Raw genomic sequence first — 17,877 nt, forward strand, 5'->3', positions numbered from 1 at the left:
CTGAAGGTAAGGAGTGAATATATTTTCACTCTTCCTCCTTCCTCTCTCTCTCTCTCTCTCTCTTTGACCACTTTTGAAATGTGATCCTATGCCTCGAAGAGGCACTACAATGCCAAGATATTTGTTAGCTGCATGCTTACAAAAATATTCAGTAAGATCTTATTTCTTGAGAATATTTTACATTACATTTTCCTTAGTTATAGATATAAAAAAACTATACTCTCCTCGTATTGCACAGGCGAGGGTAAGGCTTACCACTAACACCCTTCCCCAGACCCCGCACAGAGCGGGAGCTCTCTGCACTGGGTACGTCCTTTATACATGGACCAATGTCATTCTTGGTAAATTACAGATACACTCTATGTCAGTGGTGGCACCGCCTTTTCTTACTATTTGAATCCCAAAATCGAAGAGGCCCAAGTGCCCAACCATTTTACTCCTGGTAAGACCTATGCAGCACTATGCTAAGAACTCATAAAATTAATTTGCACATTATTATATCTCTGTTACCTCGGTCTAAAAATACCAGCTTCAGACTATATGATCTATGCTCATGGAAATTTAATGAGCTCATGAAACAGGTTCAAAGATCAGCCCGTTTACAAAGAACGACCTCCACCATCTGAGGAACAGCCACCTAGGCAGGTACAAGTTACTCCGCTACAACACAAACATGTTGCAGAGCTAAATAGCATAGACCCAATTGATTTTGTGGTGCCCCCCTCCTTCCCCCTCATCCATTATATTCCCGCAGATATGTATGCAAATGAGCCCTACCTTTATAAACCTGAATTTATGCACTTACCGGCGCGCGGCCTTCACTAGTACAGATACAAAGATTGTGCGGGAAAGACTACCTATCACCGATCACGGATCAACAAACAAAAGCCCAAAGACAAAATCAAGTGAAGTCAATCCCTCCATGGAAGAACCCGGCTCTCTACACTACATTATGGAGCAGATGCTGTCAGTCCGCGTCTGGTACCTGTACGCGCACGCGTACCCCTCCGCGGGATGTTCATACACCACGGCCGTCGGCTGCGGGTACTGCTGGTAGTACCACGGGCTCGACGCGACGAACTCGGGCAGCGCGGTGGCGGTGGCGGCCGGAGGATTGTCGCCGCCGCCCCCCTCCTTCTTGGCTTCGGCGACCTGCACGATCTCTGCAGGTCCGACCTTCCTACGCAGTGCGTTGGTGAGCTTGACGGAGTCGACGTCGTCGCCCACGACGACGACCTGGTCCCTGCCGTCACCCGCGAGCGACACGGAGTCCACCCCGCCCATGGCCGCCACCAGCGCCAGCGCCTTGGACCGGCACCTGTCGCACTCCATCTGCACCCTGATCACGATCTTTTGCTGCGGCAAGGACGGAGAGCATGCATGTATGCCCAGTTCAGTACCACTGTAGTAAAAGAGGAAAGACGATGGCGATGGAGACATGCATTTCAGGAAGAGGAAAGTGATGATTCGGCATTCACCTTCATCGCCGGTTCTCCTGATCGCCGAGCGGATTGCGCTCCAAGCCTCGGAATTGAACGAAGTGCCGTCTAGGGTGGAGAGCTTAGCAATTGCTTGCCCTGGTGGGTGGTGGGTGGTGGGTGCCCGACTGGGTGTAAAGTGATACTGGTAGCAGCACTTGGACTCCAGCTAGTGATGGCAAACTCTGTCTGGGACTTGTTAGCCCGCACCACATGTGATTAGTTTTATAGTTTATGACTTGACCTTGCATTAATTGCCGCCAACGCGCTGCGGCTGTGGAAACCGTGTTTCAGAGCACACGCACACCCATGGTGTGATGGCTGATGATAGTCAGCGGCCAGGAAGCACGCTGCCTATAACATCCGTTTCTGCATCAACGATGTTAAACTAATGAAATGGTTGGGGAAAATGCGATTTTATTCGACCAAGAAAAGACATGAAAAACTATGGGTTCGCCTGTGCTTCATTGCTGGCGCGGCTGGCGCGAGCATGAAAACCGGCGGTGCTAGCTTTGCATTGCATTGTTCAACAAAGATTTTGTGCTCCCTGAGGTTGGTGGCCAAGGGCGCAAATGGGTCAGGTACTGATGATTGCACGTCGCTATGTACCTCCTCTATTGCTTGTTCCGATCCGGCCAGCTCCCCTCTCTTGGGAGCAATTGTCCCAACTAATCACGGTCTTTTTTTTTCCTCCCAAATAGACAAAAGATTTGCGTATGATTGTAATTAAGAAGAAGAGTTTAACCGTATAAATGACACGCTTCTGACGAGCGCGCTAGGCGTTTCATTGAATAGTCCATCCAACCCTGCTTCCACAAGGGCAAAAATTTTAAAAGACATAAGCATGAGATGTTCATGTTTAATACTTAGAAGTAAAAAAATGACTTATATTAATTTGCATGTTTTTTACTTTCTAACACAAGTTGTATATAAATATTATGAAATATCTATACAATTATGATAAATTTGTCAATTATTGTTTTAAATGTTTTTTTCACCCATAAGACCACATCCAAGGTTTTTCCCCCTATGCAATGGCACCTCCACATATCTTCAATAAGCATTTAGTTGAAACCTTAGTGTAATTTATGGTGATTTTTGTTGAAGCCTATGTCTCATGACATTATGAATCTATATTTAAATTTTCAAACTTTGATCTGATTAGTTGCTATAAATTTTTATCGCCAAGTTAAATTGAATGCTTATTATATCTTTAATTAACTCTCCTTTTGTATTTTTATTAAAAATAAAAATTTTAGAATGCAGTCTTAACTCTTAAGTATACTAAAATTGGTGGTAGAGCTTGCAGTAAGATTTAGGATGGTGTACGAATGCTAACCTCAACAATATGCCATTGATATTAATGTATTTTTTTTTTTGTAAAGCATATAATAGTAGAACTTAGATATAGACCTGAGAGGATACTTAAGTTTTTAAATAATACCAGAAGTGGTAATTTAAATACAATATAAGAGTTTACTTAGATTATATAATAATAGTACGTGGATAATAATTAGATATAGATTTAAGAGATTATATTTTGGCTGAAATAAGCTCAAGTTTGGTCCCATGTTTGCATGGAGCCACGTACTCCCTCTGTCTTAAAATAAACAACTTTCTAAGATTTAAAATTTGATTCAAAATAAATAACGTTATGCACAAAAATGGAACGCTGCCTCTCAATATGGAAGCTAATCATGGGTGCATGCAGATGATAACTGTCAAATCCAAGAGATATCCTTCGGGAAAGAAAATAAGTCGAGGATACATGCGTCTTTTGCCAACATCGTTAGTCTGTCTAAAAATTTATAGAAACTTATTTATTCTGGGAGTGATACAGGGGATTTTGGTTCGTCCCAACAAAATGCCTCATGGCTTCAATCGAAGATTCGTCATAGGCACGTGGCGTGTCAGCGTGCCGTCGTGGCCCAGGTTTAGAATTTTGGCCGAGTTGCGCTGATTTTCAGCATTTTTCGATTTTAGGTTCCATTTTATTCAGCCTTTTCTAACCAAAATTTCATAAATACATGGAAATTTTGATCGGAAATTCCAGTTGAGGGATTGACGCGCTGAAATATACTATGTTTTGAAATACGAGTGACATCATTCTTTTAATTAAGACCTTGTCAGGCACGGCTCTAAACAGTTTTGTCTCCTTAATACAGTGCATGGAGGAGCCAAAACCGATAAAAAAATAGTCGCTTCATGAGTTTCTAATTTAATTTTAATTAAGAGGAGAGAGAAGAATCACTCTTTGCTACGTTGCATGAAGTGGCTAGAGTCAAAGCCGCTCAAAGCTCTACCGAGGGTCTAAGCTGGGCTCCACTTGGTACTCAAAAGAGGTGTGTTTGTCTTGAAGCTTTGCTCCGATTGTTATCAAGTTCGAATGATTGTTTATTTGTTTAAAATGCGAGATTTTTTTTTTTCGAATCTGTATTGAAAATGTGAACTTTTTTCTAGGTAAAAATTCCTAGGACTTCGTATCTACACCATTGCAAATATGCTGTCCAGGAAATCCAGAAGTTATACAGTGCAGAGTAATGCTTTTCTATACCCAATATTACATTATAGGACTTTAAATTTATTTCATTTAGTTGAAAACAAAGTTAAGCCTAACAAAATTAAATATAACCAATATTTTTTTCGACAAACAATGTAACCAATATTAGATAGATCGTTGACTAGAGCTGGTTCAGATAACCGCTAAACTAAAAATATCTACTCCGCTGCTATCCGTAGGTACGCATGCATGAATGGTCTGTTGTCTACTTGTCTCTGCGTTGTGGAGCAGGTGGTGTCTCGCTCTGCCATGCTGTGCCTAGTTGCCGTACGTGCCACTGGCACGAGTAGCCGGCAGGGTGGTAGTGGACGATATTGGTGACCGGCTCGGCGGGACGGAGGGCACGGCGGCCGGCGGGTTGGCCTCGCCGACCTGCAGCAGGTCCGCGGCCCCCACCTTCTTGCGCAGCGCACATGCAGGTGAGCTTCACGGGATCGATGCCCTCGCCCACGACGACGACCTTGTCCCTGCCTGCCTTGGCCGTCGAGCGCCACGGAGTCGACCCCGCCCGCGGCCGCCACCACCACCACCGCCATCGCCTTGGACCGGCACGGGTCGGACTTCGGCCCTGTTCGCTTGGCTGATAACCCAACAAGTCAGTATTGTGAGGAGGGAAGACGACGGCAATGGCATGCAGGAACATGTTGTGACGATGATTCGTCGCTCACCTTCATTGCTGATTCCCCCGATCGGCTTTGAAGTTGAAATGCCGCCTACGGTGACTGATGTGCGTGGCAAGAGGCACCGGAGAGCTCAGCAATTGCTTGCCCTGCGTGGAGCTATATATATAGATAGATAGATAGATATAACACTGCTGCACTGGTGTGTAAAGCCCCAGTGGCATTTTTTGTTTATGACTTGGCTTTGTGTTAACTGCGACTCTAAGACCGGCCACAATGTGCTGCTTGAGTGACGCCTAAAAGAGAGAGAGAAAATTATAGAGTTACTGCTGCCATTGTGGCCAGTGATGCTTAAAACGAGTGATGCCAGAAAAAACGCGGAGCGAAGCACGTAGTCGCGCTGCTGCCGGGCGATGCTTGAAAAATAAACAAAGATTTTCTTGCTGGCTGCTGACCTCGGTTGATGCAAAGAAAGTTAGAAAGAAGATTTTTTTTTTCTCTCAGAGAAGGAACTGCTAGACTCAGAGACCATGGGTCCCATCGGATTTATGGCTTCGGTGCCAATATTTGGAACACTGCAGCTCTTCAGGCACCACTGCCCAATACTTGATGTGGGACCCGTTTAATTTGGAGCATCACTAGCACATTGTGGCCGGCCTAACGCGGTGCGGCAGTGCCGCAGTGAAAACCGTGTTACGGTCCACAACCATAGTCCTGGTGTGTCAGCGGCCAGGAAGCCATGTGCTTGGAGACTTTTCTCCAAGTTGGCTACCAAGCATGAAGCATGTGTGCTACAGCGCCTCCAAGTTGCTGGTAACATACTTACAAAAAAAATGCTGGTGACATACATTTTCTGCATCAACGATTCTAATAAAGCCGTGAAAATACACTTGTATAATTATTCGGCACAGACCGGGGATGCTAGCTTTGCATTGCATCAAGATTCGGTGCTCTGTCTCGACTGTCCTGGTAGCTTCCTGAGTGAGGGTTGGTGGCCATGAGCTAGCGCAAATGGTCAGATACTGGTGATAGCACGTCGCTGCGTACCTCTGCTCCTTGCTGCAAATTCATTTGAGCCAGCTAATTGTTAAATAATTAGACAATTTTATGGTTGATTCTAAAACATAAATCATAACAAACGCAGATACTAGCATGTAAATCTCTAACGTACGAGATGCGAGCTAGCCACATCAACTTGAACACTTGCAATAGGCACATATTGAAATAACAGATCGGGTCACCGTGTAGGTACTTCTCGTTTGCTGGTCCAGACGCCGTGGCTTGTGGTGGAAGAGCTGTCGCTGATGGTGGAGAAGCGACGATACTGTTGACGAAGTTGGCGAAGACGGGTTGAAACAGCCACAGTAGAGATGACGGTACACGGCACTTACAAAATTGGATGGAAGAGACAAGTCGTCATGGAGGTCGGGGCCAGTCGCACGAAGGCACTTCCCAAAAACCTTATTCATCCTCTCCGGTGCAGGATCACACAAGGACGAGTGGTTGCGGAGACATGCTCTTTCGATCGCTTGTGTAGCTTGTGTACCTGCTCAAGATGGAGAGACTACGACGACAACATGGTAGGGGAAAAGATGTAAGACCCTAACTCGAATAGAACTGTTTCCTGCGATGGCTGGTAGGTTGTTTATCAATTAGGTTTTCAAACTTAAAGGCCAAGTAATCGAAAACTGAAAGCTCTCCCGCAACGCCACGGATCGAATTTCAACGGACCATCCACGTACGAGCAGGCGCCCCGCACCGGCCCGGTGAGCAAATACGCGTGTAGGCTTTCCTTCTCTCTCCACGCTAGATTTGGAGAAGTGGATATGACTTCCTTACGTAAGTATGACAATTGTACCTCCACTTCAACTAAGAGCAAGTATAATAGCAGGCTGTAAGCCGACTAAATGCTGAGGTGGAGGAGAGAGGGGAGAAGAGAGAGGAGTAAGCTTACAGCCAGTTTGGACACAAGAACCAAGAAAGTCTGTGAGAGAGACAAGTGGGCCATGTATTAACTGTAAAGAGCTAACTACTATATGAGTGGGCTGAGAGAAGGCTGCAAGGAACCTTACAGCCAGCAAGCCGGCTGTATTATTAGCCTTGCTCTAACAAAGTGGAATTAATGTTTCAGAAAAAAAACAAAGTGGAAATAATGTTTCCCAAACTACCCTTGTATGCACATACAAATAACCCTTTGAGATTTATTTGGAGTAATTAAAAAAATCTTTATGAGGCCAAGGCCATGCATATATTCCAACACTAATCAGGGTTCACAATGATTTTTGGAGCTTTCCAGAGCTGCTTCAGCAGGAACTTGGAAGACGGGCTTGGGTGGTCAACACGAGATGGTCGTTCGCACTGCTGCACTCCCGATCGAACGTGGTTGACGGGTTCACTGCCACATGCAATTCCCACGTTTCACATGCATCGTCGCCACCACGACATCCAACAGGAACCCAACAAGGTTAACATGCGTACTAATGTTGAGAAAATTCGGTTGCTCATTTCTTGCTTAATTCCACCGCTGCTCTTGTTCACTAATTTCGTTGGGATAAAGGGCCATGCATATGCATGTCAACCCAACGCACCAATTAACCACTCGTCTTGTTATCAAATGTAGTTTATGATGGGCAATGGGAGCTTCACAAAACAAATCAAGCAGCGATTACATTAAAAAAAAGAAGCTCAGACCAGACGAAACAATAAAATAACAAAGACCCTAAAAGGGTCAGTGGCCCTGTTCGCTTCGCTGAAAATCCATGACTAAAAATACTGTTTGCTGATTTATTGTAAGAGAATATCACTGTTTCTTTGCTAAAACAGTACGGCTAATAAGAGAAACGAACAAGGGCTAGTAACAAAAAAAAAACAGCTATTGAGACAAAGCAACTACATTAATTATAGACAGTTGGTGGATGGATTGTGACCTCAACTCACACCACCTCATCATAACTCTAAACCACTTCACCACTCTACAACTGAACTGTAAACCACTATTTAATTGACTAATAGTCCATCAGCCTTGCTTCCACATGGGCTAGAATTTTTAGGAGGCATAAGCATTAGATGTTCATATTTAATAATTACATGTAACAAAAATTACTTGATCTGCATGATGGGCCAATATGCATATTCACTTTACCTAGTTCTTGTATATTAATATTAATAGAAGTGAGTAATTTAAAAACTATATGCAAAATATGGTTATTTAAACTCTTTTGTAATAACAAATGTGGTAGTTTAGATATAGATGTGAACCGATACTTTAGTTTTTTTTAATAATGCTAGACTTAATATTTATATGCACGGAACTCAATACATCTTGGAATCCAAGACATCGTATTATTGTTAGACTCGAGTTGTTCTAACTCATATGATCAAGGGTCATCAATCCATGTTACATGCGAAATATGGAGGTGTGGGGACAGTCTGGAGGTAAGAAAAAGAGATGGGAAAAACCCTTCACTCTTTAAAATTAGCTATAGAATTATAGATTATACTTGACCAAATGGGCTAGACCCGTTGCGCCGGCACTAGCACGGCACTAAGAAGCACGACTCGAGCACGACCCGGCACGAGGCCCATCGTGCTCGTGCCTGGTACGGCCCGGTGGTAGTTTCGTGCCTGGACCGCAACATCAGCCCGCTGTGCCGGCCCAGGCATGCCACTATTAATGGGTTGGCACTATAGTGTCCCGATCCGTATAAACCGTTGGATGTTTGATATTCTTCCTCAGCCGTTGGATTGGATGTACTCGATTGGAAAACCCTAGACTAAAGACACTTCTCCCGATCCCTCCCTTGTGCCGCTATCACTCGCTTCGAGAAGGCAGAACCCGCGCCGCTCTCTCTCGTAGTCTCGCTTGCTCGCAAGCCACTCGCCCGCTCCTCACTCTTACACGCTTCCCCGGCAGGCCATCCACCTCTCTCTTGCCGCGCCGAAGGCTAGTCGCCGAGGCAGGCCACCACCACTTCCCCCTCGCTCGCTCCCCTTCCTCTTTCTCGCTCGCTCAGCTCTCTCCTGTTGTCGTCGCTCCTAGTGACGACGTCCTCCTCTCATACGGCGACGCGGGGCCACGGGAACGGCAACGACGACGCGACAATGGTTACCGCGAGGTCGCTCCCCGTGTGGAGCTGCAATGCTCAAGCCAACGCGGGCAAGCCGGGCTGCCGTGCTCGACGGCACGGCACGACACGACTAACCGGTGATAGGGCCGTGCCTGGGCCGAGGTCTCGGCACTATCAGGCACGGCACGACTAAGCTGTCGTGCCGCATCGTGCCGTGCCAGTGCCATGCCGGGCGGCCCGGTTGTCCAAGTATATTATAGATATAGGATACATAATAGGTATATGTAAGTGCATCAATCCTATTAGTGGGTTTTGGTGAATAGGTGTGCATATAAAGAGCGAAGGATGTTTCATGAGCATTTCAATTATATACTGATGTGAAAAGTGTAAAAGAAAACATGAGACCCCTCATTTCTTACTCCAAAGAAAGATGTGGCAACACGTTTCAAAGTGAAAGAAGTTCGGTTTTATTTCAAATTTATTTGAACTTCACTTGAGTATAGGATGCCGTACCACTAAGAGGGATCGAAGTGTCATTACTTGCATGTGTCCTAAGTCCTCGATGGATCGCTAACATAAACCTTAGACACCCTAAAATAGCCACCTCTTGCTAACTTTACCAAGAGCTGTTTTTCACTGTATGCCCGAATATTCCAGCTCTGGACCGGAATTTCAAGACCCTGGAAATTTCAAGGCTATGGCTAAGGGGCTGGCAATTTGCGGCCAACCCTTCGTAGGTTGCTGGCAGAGCATTTACCTGATATGCCAGGCCCCACCTAGGATATTCAGGCTAGCCTGTTCGGGAGGCCGTAAACGATCGTGAATTATTTACTGCTGGCTGGTTTGGTGTGAGAGAAAAACACGGTTCCCGGCTGGAAATTTACGATCGTTTACGAGCAAGCGAACCGGCTGGAAATTTGTATATCCGGGGTGGATCTGGGTGCTGCGCCAACGGTCAGCTGAAGGTAGGGAGTGAATATATTTTCACTCTTCCTCCTTCCTCTCTCTCTCTCTCTCTCTCTCTTTGGCCACTTTTGAAGCTCCCAACAACTTTGAGACAAAGGTCTTCAACTTTCTCCCTCTCCCACATTCTTCTCTCACAAAAGTTTAGATCCCCATCTTTGAGAGTGAGATTGGAGTGAGTTCTTCGTGCTTGCGACTCTGGGAGTAAGATCCATCTCTTGAGCACTTGTGGGACCCGCCGGTGATTTGTTTTTTTTTTGTTCTGTTACTCGTGGGTTCTTGGAGCCCTAACAGGCTAGGTGTTGCCTAGTGATACCCTCATCTCTTGCTTGTGATTTGCTCCGGGATGTTTGTATTACCTATTTGTTCTAGTGATATTCCTGGCTTGATCTTTGTGGTTGCTAGGGAAAGAGGGGTGTTGAAAGAGACTCTAAAGGCCTTTGTGGTCGCCTGAACAATGGGGACGTAGGCACAAGTTTGTGATGTGGCCGAACCTCGGATAAATCTTGTGTCCCCGTGTGCTTGTGACCTTGTGTTTTCATATTTTATATTATTTAGTGTGGTGGCCAGATCTATATATTGTGTGTAGGTGGTGGAGCAAGCAAAAACGTGGAATCACTTTGTACTACATCTCTACATGTGTGGTGAAATCAATTTAGCATTTCAGCAATTTACTTTTCATAACCCTAGCTAGTTCATTTTCCTCTGGGGCTAAATAGTTCGGTCCTCCCCGAAATTTTTGGCAAGTGTGGAAATTCCAATTGGGACCGAAAATTCTGATACCCAGATATAATCCGCTGCAAAAGTTTTTACATTTCATATTACACCTATTCACCACCCCTCTAAGCATTGTGATCCTTTTAGTATAGATATAGATCAAGATTATTAATCTTCCTATTTCCATTTCCACACTTGCTTGAACCTGAAAAAAAAACATGATGAAAAAACAAAAAAAAATGGAATTGTATATTTGCTACACCCCTCTGTCCTAAATCATATATCGTTTTGGCTTTTCCACCTACATAGCTTTTGCTATGCACCTAGATATGAGATATGTCTAAATACATAATAATTGTGTATCTAAAAAGCTAAAATGAACTATAAATTAGAATGGAGGGAGTATTATATTATTCATCTTACTAGCTATTTCTATTTCCACATTTGCTTGAGCTTGAAAAAAAATCAAAATGGAGAAAAACAAAAAAAATAGAGCTGGAGGAACAGAATGGAAAACAAAAAGCAGAACGGTAGCAACAGGGCGGAATGGAGGAGCGGACGGACTCTCGGCTCCGCTCCCCTGTTGTGTGCCTCATGGACTGCTTCTATGTGCAACTCAGAAAAAAATAAAGGAAACTGCTAGCGCCCGGACATCCGGACGGACACCCACGTCCGGACGCCCACGGCTGCTGGTCTGCTGCGCTGCTCGCCTGCCTGCTCTTTCACCTACCTGTTCAACTGCTCCCCCACGTCGCTCCGTGGGGACCACCCTCACCCGCCTCGCTTCCCACACGCACGTGGGGACCTCCTGCGGCTGCGGGACCGCTCCGCTTGCACCTGCTTCCCTCGTCTACTTGCAACATGTGCAACATCATGATCTACTTTTGCAACAACTAGATGAAACACATGTAACATACGTCAGAAATATCTGAAACACTTACAACATACGTCTGAAACACTTGAAAAAACAACTGAAAACACTTGAAGATCATTGCAAACATACGCAACATCCAGATAAAACACTTTGCAACATATGTGCGAAGCATAACACACTTGCAACATATGTCTGAAAAAACAGATGAAACATTGGGAACAAACGCTTGTAACATACGTGTGCAGCCACTGCAACATATGCAACATCCATATGAAACACTTGAAATATACATCTGAAACAACTGAAACACTTGAAACATAGGCTTGCAACATGTGTGAAAACGTGAAACACTTAAACACAACGTCGCCGGTGGCCATGGCCTACCTTGTGGGGAACTGCAGTGGCCAGCAAACGTGGATCAGGAGGACGTCGAGAACAACAGCCCAGCATACACCTCCGCTGCCGGTCTTCCCTTCCTGTTATGGTGTCTTCGACTAGCCGCATGAGACGATGTAAAGGCCGCCGACGACCTCATACTAGTGGCGTCAGGATGGTGGTGGCCAGGTGACGCCACGGCCGTGACCAGCGATATGGAGTAAGGCGCAGCAGAGGATCGGCACGTGGCGTGATGGGGGGAAGCGCACGGCACGGTGGAGGAAGGGGGTGCGGCGGGATGGAGTGAGGCGAGCCGTGAGTGGATGCAAGTCCGAAGAAGAGGCAGAGCAAGAGACGGTGTTGGTGGAAGGCTGAGAAATGAGTGGATAAGAATCAACGTAGAGAATAAGTGGGTGAGATACTTTGGTGTCCATTCGATATTTTTGAGAGGGCCGGACGCTCTTGTTGTAGCATTTCTGAAAAATAAAATCGGACTTATTGGGACGGTGATATGGGAAAAACAAAATTAAATCAGAACGATCTCCTCGGCAGAAAAAAAAAACAGCAAAACAAAAATAAAAAGGTCCGAAATCAAAGAAATTCTTTGTGGCTTAATAATAGTAGAAGTAAGATAATGATACAATTAGACGCAGAATTAGAAAATTATTTTAACTGTAACGAGTAATGAGCTAATATTTGGTTCCTGTTTGGCATGTAGCCACGTACTAGAGCGGTAGAGGGAATTGGTCCCAACAAAATCCCTCCATCACTTCACTCGAAGATTCATAGGCACCTGGTCCTCGTGTGTCAGCGTCGAGGGCTCGCACGTGAAAGGATTGGTCCGTGTGAGGCCGTGCATACTTCTCTTCCTCTGAACTGGGAACCAGCTTATTGACTTGTCAACTCCAGTGATTGCAAAATGCTGAAATGTATACGTACTACGTGTCGGAATGCGAGCATTTTTTTTTATTAAACTGGGCTCCACTTGTTACTCGAAAGAGGAATGTTTGACTTAGAACTTGCTCCAATTGTTCTCGGATTTCCAAATTCCAATCAGACAGGGACCATTGAAGTTTTGGACCTTTGTCTTAGTCATCTAGAACCCAAGCTTTCCGGATCCATATATATATATAACTTCCACTCAAATTGTAAGCCATTTTGATTTTTGTTGTCTAGACCTATACTATATTTATCTAGATATATAGAACAGACTTGCAATTTGGAAAGAATAATAAAGTAGTAAAAAGAAAATTTCTTTCTTCCGTCTCACCCTCTGCTCTGTCTGTCCAACACTCACACATCGTTTGTTTCTTGTCATCATTCCCCACTCTCACCCTTCCTATTTTGAGCTTTTCAATTTTTTGGTGCGTCATTTCCTCACTCTCACTCTCCTCTTCGGTTAATATTAAAGAAGGAAAATTCTTTCTTCTGTCACACTCTCACATGTCCGTCCATATTCCACACTCTTATTATCTTTCTTGATTCGTCATCCTCCCTCTTTCACCCTTCTCATCTTAAGTTTTTCTTTCTTGGTTCATCATCCATCACTCTTACCGTTCTAATTTTGAGTTTTTTATTTTTTTGGTTCGTCGTCTCTCACTTTCACCCTTCTCATTTTGAGTTTGGGCTTGCAAAACCTTTGTCGACGTCGCTCCATGCCTCCACTCATATCATGCCCTACTCATCTGAGCCCGGTCTGTTGCGGCACGTGTGCAGGCATGTGGCCCGCTTTTCATCTCTTTTTTTTAAACTCACAATAAGTCAACACAATAGGCATTTAATTATTTAAGTTGAGTCAGTCTCATGTCTATTTCCCATACGAGATTGATCATTTATTGCACAAGCATTTATTATGGGTCTTGAAATTTATTTGATTTAAGGTAGGACCAAGCCCAATTAAATTTAACAAAAATCAGCCGTACTTGTTTATTATTATTGGCATGAGCACCAAACAATAAACTGTACATTCTACTGTTGTGCACGAACATGTTTGATAGTATAATTTAGAGTATCACGTGTGATTGTTTCTCTCATAAAAATTCCTAGGACTTCATATTACATTTCTAAAATATGGTGTCCACTTCAACCCAGTCAAAGGAAAACCAGGAGTTGCACAGTCCAGCCGTATACAAATCTAAGAGTAGTGCTGCAAACTAAAAAAACGAACTTAGAATATTTACTCCAATAAATACTATCCGTACGACGACCGTACATACGTATGCATGGTCTGTCGTCTACTTGTCTCTACATTATGGAGCAGCTGGTGGTGTCTTGCTGCGGCTGGTAGCCGTACCACGAGTAGCCGGCAGGGTGGTCGTAGACGACGGTGACCGAGTGCGGCGGCGGGTACGCAGGCACGACGGTGGCCGGCGGCTTCTTGTCGTCCTTCTTGGCCTCGCCGACCTGCAGCAGGTGCGCGGGCCCCACCTTCTTGCGCAGCGCGCTGGTGAGCTTGACGGAGTCGACGCCCTCGCCCACGACGACGACCTTGTCCCTGCCTTCGCCGTCGAGCGCCACGGAGTCGACGCCGCCCGTGGCCGCCACCACCGCCATGGCCTTGGACCGGCACTTGTCGCAGCTCATCTGCACCTTGATCACGATCTTTTGCTGCACCAAGGTCCAGGACATGCGCCGACAACATTAATATAATAATTCAGGCTTTCATCTGAAACTTTATTGGAACGAAACTAGTAATAAAACACTAATACGTGCTGCAGCTGCAAACAATCAAGGAGGCTATGGCATGTGTACCTTCATTTTGCTGAGGCTCTGAGCTGTGTGAAGGTCCTTGAATTGGGGATATATTTCTTGTGAGAGCTGTAGGTTGTTGGAGAAAGAGACGAAGTGGGGGGAGCAAGAGTTTCATGTCCTGCTAGCAATGTCCCGTGCCGTGGAGTATTTATTATATATCGATGGTTGACTGGGTCTTACTCCCGTGTCTCAAAATAAATATTATTCTCACTTTTCAAGGTCACTTTCCAAGAAGTTACATATTTTTAACTTAATTTGATCAAATATATATAAGAAGTATTAATATTTGTAATGTATAATTAGTATCATTAGATGAATCAGTTCAATATATTTCATAATTAGTATCATTAGTTTTTTTCTGGCTTCACTATTTGTAGGCATGGCCAAGTCTAAAAGACCTTACTTGTGTCAAAACGTACTTTGGGGAGTCATTATTCGGGCACAATTATTGGCCCTGGGATCTCCCGCACGGGTGAGTCGATCGCTCACCGGGGTTACCGATCATACACTATGGCTAGAAGTAGAAGAATGGAGGAAGAATAGAGCGCATACACACAACCCAAGCACCAGCGTTGGCCGGAGCTCTGCAGAGAAGATGACAAAACAGAACTCGCTCTCTTTACTGAGTTACAGTGGAAAGATATATATACAACTCTACCCATCTAATCCTAATATATAGACATGTCAGGCTGTCATGCTTCTACCGTAACTAGATGTGACAACAGGGCTGACTTTGACGCATGCTCCTGCTGTTGCTACAGTGCAGCAGGGGAGCCTTTCGACACCTGCCCTGTCGTGGCTATAGGGCAGCGGCAGAAAACCCTTTCGACGTCTATCCCCGCCGTATATCGTAGTAGTAAGAAAAGATGGTTTCCAAACCAACGCCGGTCCTTCGCTACGGAAGAAACCGCGTTCTGGAGAGGTTAAATGGTGGGTCATCACTCATTGCGAGCTGACTCAGCGGCGATCGGCGAAACACGTTTCCTTCCTCCGGAGTCCGAATGCGAATGGTCATCTGCTAATCCTTAAAGTCCGCTGTCAAATGTGTGTGCCCGTTCAGCGGCAGCAAGTTGCCAAGTTCGGATCTCCTGCGCTGACGTGATCCGCAGACCGCAGACGTTTCTTCTTCAACAGGTATGTCACCCTCTCTGGCTCTCTGGGATGCTTGCTTCATCACGAAGGTCGTCATGTGCTCCTTCCAGATGAGAATGAGATTTTGCAAGTTTTCTATGGTTGGTGGCCTAGCTTTCTCTAACTACAGATGCGCTGAATGAGAGTCAGCAACAACCCAACCAGTGGATGTCAACAAAACACTCCGCACTGCTGTACTGTACCTCGGAGAAAATTACTTCTTCCGTAGTTGTTCCGTCATATGGCATTTGGTTTCCTGGCTGGTAACACAAACGGAAACAAATGACGGCAGGAGTTGCGGGCGGACCGTGGATTCCTTGATTTGTTTGGGTCGTGCATGGTAATGTTAATGAATACCGGAGTGGCAAGTTGAGCGGGGGAGTCGGATACTGGGATGCGGTGTAATGAAATGAGGGCCCGGAAGGGGCGGTATCATCGATCAACAGAGTGTTATCTGATTGCGCGGTATTTAATAACGGGCCGCACCGAACCAAGCGGTCGTATCGTCATTTGGTCCCGGAAGTAATCGATTTGCGTTACATTTCGCCGAACCAAACGCGCTGTCAGTTTAATTTAAAACCAATCTACTTTAACACACGTGGATTGAGATGAATACATGCGCATCCAAACAAGACCTAAAGCAGCATGCCTCTTGGTGTTCAGAATCATAGTGAGTATAGTATGCAGAGGAAAGAAGGTGTAAAAAAAGACATGTACCATGTTTTTTTTAATCACATAATCAAGGTTGTAAATATCCGGCTATAACTTCTGCCATCTCCGGCTATAGCTGTTTGAGAATGGTTTAGCTAAGTTTTTTCATGTACAGTTTAGCTCTTAGCTGCCTCTATAGCCTGTTTTGTGATGTTGATAGCTAAATGCCTTAGCCGGCTATTTAAAACACTGCACATAATACTGATGCACACACCCTACTGCTATGGATACATCTGAAAAACTAAGTTAGCAGATCTCAAGTTTAATGAAATGACAGATCTTAAGTTTGATGAACCGACAGGTAAATGCGTAGCACTAAAAGAATAGCACTTATACAAGCACATCTGAAAGACTAAGCCCACAAATCATAAGTTTCGTGAAATCAACACAAACGTCTCGTTGTCGACGAACATGTTTCATAGCATTGGAGGGATAGCACTCCTATGAGCACATTCCAAAGACAGACTAAGCCAATAGATCTCATGTTTAATGAGATGACATACATCAGTTTGATGAAATTATCACAGACGTCTCGCTGTCGATGAACATATTGCCTGATGTAATTCTCGACTGAATTCTTGGACGCTTGGTTGACGACCTCAAATAGCCAAGTGAGTAGCGAGAGTGGAATGAGACAAAATAGTGAAGTTCGGCTGTCTTTATTCATAAGGGGCACTACTTATTGTGCGTAGATTATAACTAGTTGATGGAAATACTCCCTACTAACCCTAGATTCTAAGAATATTTCTTCATAGGCATGGACACTTTGGTCCTTTGTTTATCCATACACGAGTCAAACAGTCTGTTCGCTTGTTGGTTTCAGCCAGGGCTTATCAGCCAGCCAAAAGTGTTTTTCTCTCACAACAAACCAGCATCAGCCGGGCTTATCAGCCCAGAAACCAAACAGCGAACAGGCTCAAAGTCGAACTTGGCCGCCTTGACACCCTCCTTTTCATTGCCAGGGCCGACTTCGCTCGAGCACAAGTCCACACCACCTTCAGGCCTCGCAAAGATGACTTCACGAGTGAGTGCTATGCATGGGACGATGGCAAGGCGGGGGCAATGGCACGACGTAGGAAGAGGAGGAGCATGGAGAAGAGGAGCACTACATAAAAGGAGCTCGACGTATGGCAGGGTGGCGCATGGGCCGGGGAGGTGCAAGAATAGTCTCTCCTATAGTTGCTTCGACTACACACTGAAATTGAAGGAAGACTACACACTGAAATGGTGCGGGGAAATCAAAAAAAGGAAAATCTGGCTCGAAAGCGTGGCATTTGGGATGGTTGCTTTGCTTTTTTTCCCCCACCAAAATCACCTTAGAAGCAACTCCAAACAGAGCAATATGGCAGCGCTCTGCAACGTAAAAGAAATATTATCCTGCTAGCACAAGGAGTCGGTCCTCGAGTACCAAGTCAGCTAAAATCCTTAATGATACATGCACTCGTGAGACTGTCAAACCTACTGAATTGATGACTTGGTAGTCGGTCCTCGAGTACCAAGACCAATTCGAATTTGATTTTTGACTCATGGACAGGACATTTGAAAGAGAAAATTTCGATGCTAATTAACCAACTGGGATATGAATAGTTCAAGTAGGCATCTTGGGATAAAAAAAAATCTGAATCAAGGG

The 17,877-nt window shown here is 45.0% G+C and overlaps 2 protein-coding genes across 2 annotated transcripts; both read right to left on the reverse strand.

Moving 5' to 3' along the window:
• Nucleotides 1-592: 592 nt before the first annotated feature.
• LOC136463677 (heavy metal-associated isoprenylated plant protein 16-like) lies at nt 593-1,658 on the reverse strand. The gene is made up of 2 exons (XM_066462651.1): nt 1,479-1,658; nt 593-1,356 (listed from the first exon to the last, which is right to left on the reverse strand). Exons 1-2 carry the CDS (start codon nt 1,482-1,484, stop codon nt 946-948), a joined length of 417 nt encoding a protein of 138 aa, XP_066318748.1. The 5' UTR covers nt 1,485-1,658; the 3' UTR covers nt 593-945.
• Nucleotides 1,659-13,643: 11,985 nt separating this feature from the next.
• LOC136463678 (heavy metal-associated isoprenylated plant protein 47-like) lies at nt 13,644-14,512 on the reverse strand. Its single transcript, XM_066462652.1, has 2 exons — nt 14,406-14,512; nt 13,644-14,261 (listed from the first exon to the last, which is right to left on the reverse strand). Exons 1-2 carry the CDS (start codon nt 14,409-14,411, stop codon nt 13,899-13,901), a joined length of 369 nt encoding a protein of 122 aa, XP_066318749.1. The 5' UTR covers nt 14,412-14,512; the 3' UTR covers nt 13,644-13,898.
• Nucleotides 14,513-17,877: the final 3,365 nt, after the last annotated feature.

This window comes from Miscanthus floridulus, chromosome 7 (genome assembly GCF_019320115.1).
Source record: "Miscanthus floridulus cultivar M001 chromosome 7, ASM1932011v1, whole genome shotgun sequence".
NCBI lineage: Eukaryota > Viridiplantae > Streptophyta > Magnoliopsida > Poales > Poaceae > Miscanthus > Miscanthus floridulus.